At 39.0% G+C, this 8,348-nt stretch overlaps 1 protein-coding gene across 1 annotated transcript; it reads left to right on the forward strand.

Annotated features, from left to right (window-relative positions):
- Nucleotides 1–551: 551 nt before the first annotated feature.
- Nucleotides 552–3,617, forward strand: LOC140816090 (uncharacterized). Its single transcript, XM_073175156.1, has 4 exons — nt 552–878; nt 970–1,315; nt 1,980–2,530; nt 2,994–3,617. Exons 1-4 carry the CDS (start codon nt 552–554, stop codon nt 3,615–3,617), a joined length of 1,848 nt encoding a protein of 615 aa, XP_073031257.1.
- Nucleotides 3,618–8,348: the final 4,731 nt, after the last annotated feature.

The following is an 8,348-nucleotide window of genomic DNA, read 5'->3' on the forward strand; positions in this document are numbered from 1 at the left end:
TCTTTGATTTATACTGGGATTTATTCTCACCGGAGTTATCCGGCTGTTGTCTTGTTTGTATGTGTACTTGACAACAGGTGGGACAGGTTCAGGGTCCAGGAGATGAGGAGAGATCGTGATTAGAGTGGAGGCTCCGGACTTGGATTGTATATAGGGTGTGAACACTTGATAGTAGTTGTTGAACCTTAGTTCGTACTGATTTGTAGACGGTACAGGACTTGTACTTTATTATATACTGAGTTGTATATTAGATTGTTGTCACTACGTTCCGCATTTAAAAAAAAAATTAGACCCTGTTTTATAATTGATTAATTAGTCCCAATGACGATTATGACTATGATTAGCGTCCGGGTCCCTACAATCCTGCTACTCGTGCATTGGAGGGTATGGCTCTTTTCTTCAAGCAGCACTTATAGCAGGCTCCTAGGCCACAGTATGATAATTATGATCTGTTCCGGAGGCTAGGGCCGAAGGAATTTTCTAGCACCACAAACCCGTTTTCTGCAGACAAATGGATCCAAGCACTTGAGGTGCATTTTCACTATTTGAACATGGGGGATGCTGATCGTGTGAGGTGTGCTACTTACATGTTTAGGGACGACACTTCTTTATGGTGGGAAGGAGCTAAGCAGAGTACTAATCTTGCTACACTTTCTTGGGCTCGATTCAAGGAGATATTCTATGAGAAGTACTTCACTGCTGATGTTAGATGGCGGTTGAAGAGGGAGTTTATGAGCCTCCGTCAGGGAGGCTCAACTGTTGCTGAATTTGTGAGAAAATTTGATCGGGGTTGCCACTTTGTACCCCTTACTACGAGGGATGTTACAGAGAAGTTTAGACACTTTATGGATGGTCTACGACCTACCATACGACACAATGTGATGATGTTGCGTCCCTTCGATTATGCTACTAGCTACTTATGCATTACAATCTGAGCATTCTTTGAAGGACATCGACTTTGAGATGTAGCGCAAGAGACAACAACACCAAAATAATTCACAGGCAAATAAAAAGCCATACCCGAGACCTCCTAGACCTCAAGGGCCACCAAAGCCCCAAGGTCAAGTAAAGAAGCCAGGACCACCAAAGCCACCACAACTTGGAGCACCAAAACCTGCTGAGGGACCACCATGCAAGAATTGCAATCGCCTACATTATGGACAGTGCATGTGGGGAACTACTAAGTGCTTCATATGCAAGGAAGAGGATCACAAGGCTACTGATTGTCCAAAGAAGAGAGAACCTACTGTGGGGCGAGCTTATGTTATGCATGTCAAAGATGCTCAAGAGGATGCAGGCACGACCCTTATCACCGGTAACCTAGTTATTTAACATTTTTATATTTCTTTTATTGTATGAAATGTTAAATTGGTTATTATAATTGATTTGGGAATAAGGATAACCTAGTGGAATTAGGTTGCATACTCTACCTTAGATGAAATTAAGGAATGATTTTAGAAACCATAGAACTTGGTATTAATTTTTGTGCCTTAATTTATGTGAAGGGAGGGTCTAATGTGCATTTCCGAAATTTTGGGGCAGATATACTAATTCTCGAAAATTTACGGAACAAAATGAAAAAATTTAGAAAATATGAAATAACGAAAGGCAATTAACTGAAATCTAGGGGAAAAATATAATTTCAGAAAATAAAGGACTAAAATGCAATTTCTGCAAAGTTCAGGGATGGAAATGAAATTACCGAAAACTTAAGGACCAAAGGTGAAAATTTTGAAAATTGAGGGACCAAAATTTTAAATTACAAAAATTTAAGGGTTCAATTTGCAATTTTCAAAAGACTAAATTCAATATTTGAAGAATTGAAGGGTGAAATGGAAATTAATCAAAAATTAAGGGGGAAATTATGAATTTTCCTAGGAACAATAGGATCCAATCAATCTTCTTCATGAAAATTTGGGAAATAAACGGTACAAATTCCTTAAGCTTCAACACGAATAATCTAAAACGTTTCGCCGTAGGGAGAACATTCATTCTAGGTGTAGCTACCTATGCACTGCTAGTTTCGGGAGCTACGCACTCTTTCATATCCGAGACATTCGTTAAGAAACTGAATATTATTCATGAGGATATGGGATTGGGTTTCAAGGTTTTTATTCCTTCCGATGACCAAATAATCACTAGTATTGTGAAGAATCTGGAGCTTCGTTTATCCAAAGATGTGGTTCGGGCAGATCCTATTGTACTGCATATGCCCGAATTTGACATCATACTAGGGATGAATTGGTTATCAAAAAATGGAGCTTCGATTAATTTTCGTCATAAATCAGTGTCTATTCGACCGCCTAATGGGAAATCTTTTGTCTTCGAGACGACGAGGAACAAGCAAATGCCGCACATTATCTCTTGTATGTGTGCAAGGAAGCTTACTAAAAGAGAATGCCAAGCTTTTCTAGTATGTGTCACTACAACACATGCTCCTATCAGTCAGAAGTTACAGGATGTTAATATTGTCAGAGACTTTCCTTGTGTCTCTCCTGAGGACATTTATGGCATTCTACCCGACCGTGAGGTGGAATTTTCTAATGATTTGATGCCTTGCTCAATGCCTATTTCTAAAGCACCATATCGTCTAGCACCCGCTGAAATGAAAGAATTAAAAGATCAAATCCAAAATTGCTAGATAATTGTTTTATTCGCCCTAGTTACTCTCTGTGGGGTGCACCGGTATTATTTGTGAAGAAGAAGGATGTCATTATGCGACTCTGTATTGATTGTCGAGAGCTTAATAGAGTTACCATCAAGAACAAGTATCCACTGCCAAGAATTGAAGACTTATTTGATCAGTTGCAAGGAGCATCGATATTCTCGAAGATTGATCTTTGTTCTGGATACCATCAGTTGAAAGTGAAAGAGGAGGATGTCCATAAGACAACATTCAGAACTCGTTATGGGCATTATGAATTCATGGTCATGCCATTCGGTCTGACCAATGCGCCAAAGATCTTTATGGATCTCATGAATCTGTATTTCAGGCGTATCTAGATCAATTCGTGATTGTGTTAATCGATGATATTTTGACCTACTCCAAGAGCAGAGGCGGACACTATCCGTATTTTAGGACAAAACTGCAAGTACTGCAAGATAGGAAATTGGTTGCAAAATTCAGCAAGTGCGATTTTTGGCCTGAGAGAGTGGCATTATTGGGCCACATCATATCTAGAGATGGAGTGGAAGTTGATCCAAGTAAAGTCGAGGCAGTGAGAGAGTGGCCAAAACCGAAGATCGTAACCGAGATTCGTAGTTTCTTGGGACTAGCTGGCTATTATCGAAAATTTATTCAAGGATTCTCATATATTGCAGTACCTTTGACCTCCTTGACAAAAAAGAATACAAAGTTTATATGGGGATCCGAGTGCCAAGACAGTTTTGACAAGCTGAAGCAAGCCTTGATTACAGCACCAATGTTATCTATGCCATCAGGGCAAGGAGAGTATGTTATTTATACCGACACTTCTAAATTTTGCTTGGGCGCAGTTCTGATGCAAAATGACCGAATTATATCTTATGCATCGAGACAATTGAAAGTTCACGAGAAACACTACCCCACACATGATCTGGAGCTTGCAGCAGTCGTCTTTGTTTTGAAAATATGGTGACATTACTTATATGGGGAGAAGTGAAAAATTTTCACCGACCATAAAAGTTTGAAATAATTCTTCACCCAAAATGAGTTGAATATGAGACAGCGATGATGACTTGAATTAGTGAATGACTACGATTGTGAGATTAGCTATCGTTCGGGAAAAGCTAATGTAGTGGCAGACTCATTGAGTTAAAAGGCAGCAATAATTACTTGTTGCAGTCAGAGATACAGTGGTTTGAGCTTACAGTGTATGCTAGGGTCGAGGCCCCTAATCTTTCCACCTTGATAGTTCAATAGACTTTGAGAGACATAATCCGTGAGGGACAGTCTACTGATGAAAAATTGCAAAAGTGGAGATTGAGAGATGAAGCAAAGGGCCAAAATTATAATCTGAGGTGGATGGTATAGTTCGTTATCGAGATCGTTTATGGGTTCCTAGTGACGACTCTTTGAGGGAGCTCATTATGAAGGAAGCTCATGGCACACCATATTCCATTCATCGGGGAATCATGAAGATGTACGAAGATTTGAAGTTGTTATATTGGTGGCCAGGCATGAAGAGAGATATCCTACGATTTGTATCCGAGTGTTTGACATGTCAACAAGTAAAAGCAGAGCATTGGAAGCCATCGGGAAAGCTTAAGCCACTCCCTATTCCCGAGTGGAAATGGGAAAATATCACTATAGATTTTGTTGTGGGATTGCCGAGGACTATTAAAGGGTTTAATGCTATATGGTTGATAGTGGATCGTCTTATTAAATCATCACATTTTCTACCTATCAAGAAGACATTCACCATGACACAGTATGCGGAGTTATACATTCAATAAATAGTTCTCCTGCATGGGATTCCTGTATTCATTGTTTCTGATAGATATCCGATATTTACATCGTCTTTCTGGAAGAGTCTTCATGCAGCGATGAGGACAAAATTATGATTCAGTACAACATTTGTAAGGGCCAAGATCTTAATTCTGTTAATATGAGATTTTAATTATATTAATATGAGATTATTGAAGTTGAATTAATGTGATTATGGCCGGGCCATTACGAGACCAAATTGAGCCAAGTATACGAATGGCATAACTTGGGGACAGAGAGTCTGGCGCCCGAGCGGTATTTTTTGACCGCCCGAGCGCCAGTGTTCATCAAGTAATTGTCGCGGGCAGAAGAGTTGGCACCCGAGCGGTAGTTTTTGACCGCCCGAGCGCCAAGGTTATAAATCAAAAGTTCTTGGGCAGAGAGGGCCGCGCCCGAGCGGTACATTATTACCGCTCGAGCGCTGGCTGAAGTTTAAGAAAATGAGACACGTTTCTTTCAACATTGCAACGTGGGATGTATATATATATTTACATATATATATGTATCATTCTTCAATAACAAAAAGGAAAAGAACGAGAAAGGTTTAAGGGAAGTTGTGAAAAATCCTTATGCCTTTTGTGAAAAATCCGTCCGTTAGATTTTAAATCCGACTTCGATACCGAGCTCCTATCGACGTAGGCTACGACTGGACGTAAGTTTTACTACGTTTTGACATGTTTTGAAATTATGATGTTGTTAGAATTGAATACACGTCATATATGTTGTTCTTGACATGTTAGACAGCGTAGAATCGAAGTCAGATTAAGAAACGGACTGAATATGGAATTTTTATGAATTTCAGAATGAAATTGACTAGAACTGATATCAGATTTGTACAGTGGTTGATTGTAAATTATTGGAATTGGTATAGACTGATATAGTATTACCAGTATCGCAAGATTGTACTGTTGTACTGTCAGAATTTGATAAAACAGAGATGTTGTGATTTGATTAGAATATTGATACAGAATATTGATATTGTCATTGCCAGATTGAACAGTGACAGACTTTGAATCAAGACTTTGATTGTATCAGAGCGACAGCAAGAAAGGTATAAATAAATGTTGATTCGGGATTGCACAACTCGAGTTAGGTTTGACTTGAGTTTCCCTAAATCACATACTTTACTTTATTGCATTGATATTTGCAGATTATCAGATTGATATGTTCATGTATTGACTTAGAACAGAGTCAGAGTCCGAGTCTAGGGCAGATCAGCCTAGCTAGGGCAGAACCGCCGAGTCTTTCTCAGAACCGATAAGACTCTAGACTTACGGTGTATCGAAGAGCCTTAGATGTAGATCGACGTCTATCTCAGACACTCGATACAGCATACCAAAGTCTAAATTAGATTGGGATCCCTAGATTTGAGATAAGATAAGATTAGATCACGAGTCATTGATTCATGTAGTCAGACTAGATACATGTTTTGATGTTTGTTTATGCTTTTATATATGTTTTATATGATTGCATTTAATACATTGTTTATACTGGGATATTTATATCTCACCGGAGTTATCCGGCTGTTGTCTTGTTTGTATGTGTGCATGACAATAGGTGGGACAGGTACAGGGTCACAGAGATGAGGACAGATCGAGATTAGAGTGGTGATTCGACTGGACTAGAGATAGGGTTTAAACACTTGATAGTAGTTGTTGAACCTGAGTATGTATGATTGTATATTTTATCAGATTTATACTTTTATACTGATATGTATAGGAGTTTGATTCCATTACCTTCCGCATTTTAAAAAAAAATTAGACCCTGTTTACTATAATTGATTAATTAGTCCCAATCATGATTAAAAAGATGATTAGCGTCCGGGTCCCCACAACATTCAATCCTCAAGCCGATGGTAAGTCAGAGAGGGTTATTCAAATTTTAAATGATCTACTGCGAGCTTGTGTGATCGATTTCCAAGGACTTTGGGAACCAAAATCACCTCTAGTGGAGTTCATCTACAATAATAGCCATCAATCATCTATTGGGATGGCTCCTTTCAAGGCACTTTATGGAAGGAAATTTAGATCCCTATTCAATGGGATGATGTTGGCGAAAGAAGATAAATTGGTCCAAACTTGATAGTAGAGACCGCCGAGCTAGTAGTCAAAACTCTAGATAGAATGAAGACTGCACAAAGCAGACAGAAAAGTTATGCTGACAAGAGACGAAGAGACCTAGAGTTTGCAGTGGGAGACCACGTATTGGTGTTATGTGATTTGGCAAGAAAGGAAAACTTAGTCCAAGATTCATAGGGCCTTTTGAGATTTTGGAGAGAATTGAACACTAGCCTATAGAGTGGCATTGTCACCGATGATTTCTGGTGTTCACAATGTGTTTCATATCTCGATGCTACGAAAGTACATGTCGAACCCATCACATGTACTAAATCATGAACCTCCGTAATTAACGCCAAATATGACTTACGAGGAAAGGCCTGTGCAGATCTTAGGAAGACAAGAAAGAAGACTCCGAAACAAAGTCATTCCAATGGTAAAGGTCAAGTGGCTGATTCACTCGGATGAAGAAGCTACTTGGAAAAACGAGAGGGACTTGAGGAGTCGCTATCAGGAGCTATTAGGTAAGTTCTAATTTCGAGGACAAAATTTTATTTAAGAGGGGAATGAATTGTAAGGTCCAAAAGTAAGACAATGTAATCCAACTGTATTCAAATCTAGGAAATATGGAAAATAGTTATTTATTTTATTTTTATTGCTAAATTGATTATGTGATATGTTTATATGATGCTTTAGTAATTTTTCTACTTAAATGCATTAAAATGTGCTTTTAAGGGTTATTCAAGTTGCGATCGAGGAACGGACACTGATGGCTGAAAGATAAAAAATAATTGTTTTCAATTATTTAAAATATGGTTGATGATTTTTCTTATTTTTGAAAATAAGGAGTTTTGAGGTGATTTTATATACCAGTATGTTACTTTTATCGATGTTGGATTTTCAACAAAAAATACAAACATTTAGACAAACCCGGCTAATAATTTCACAAACTTTACTAAACAAAATATTTAAAATACGCACCAATGGGCTTATTAGGCCTAATTAACCTTGTTAATGGGCCTAAGTTATCAGTTAATGGTTTGATTGAAATTTAAAATACAAAACCCCACCCCATATCAACACATCACACGCATCAACTCTAACATCACACACGTGAACAGCAAGAGGAAGCATCGAAATTTTGTCAAGGTTTTCAAGCCAACTTCCCCTCGTCGTTGTTTTTCAATTCGTCAATGATAATTCATGCGTTAAATATGACATGCCATATTATTTCCTTTACCCATCCATCACATAGTATTTATTAATTATGTATTGCAAGAAAAACAAGTCACACTTCATATTATTTTCGTAACTATGCATATACATGTGCTAAACTCATGACTTTGTGTTCCAAAAACATGTTAAATATGTTCTTAAGGGGCTGCCATGATTAGGTTATGATCAAGGGTTGTTCTACACGAGTTTAAGGAGTCCAATAACACAGACAACACGCTACACACCTTGAAGAACAAAGCTGGAAACGAAACTGGAGTGTTGTGTCTTGGGAGTCGGGTTTAAGGGTGTTTTGCTGCATGGCATAGAACGGCTGGGAATAGGGCTGGTTAGGGTTGGGCTTGAGACAGGGAAGTCTTAGCCACGCTAGGACTCGAGGGTCACGGCAGGGAAGGAGTCCTAGCTCCACCCGAGAGAGTTGTGCCTGAGCAGCAGCCGCACAAGGGAGTTGTGGCTCAGCCAGGGGGACTACGGGCTGGGATAGGTTAGGTCATTAGGGTCCTAAGAGGGTGCACAAGGTTCTGGGCTTGGGGCTGGCTCGTTGTTTAAGTTGTTGTGTCGAGTTCGAGGAGTCCTAAGGCAAGAAGTGCTCT

The sequence above is a fragment of the Primulina eburnea genome, chromosome 16 (genome assembly GCF_022965805.1).
Source record: "Primulina eburnea isolate SZY01 chromosome 16, ASM2296580v1, whole genome shotgun sequence".
NCBI classification, from domain to species: domain Eukaryota; kingdom Viridiplantae; phylum Streptophyta; class Magnoliopsida; order Lamiales; family Gesneriaceae; genus Primulina; species Primulina eburnea.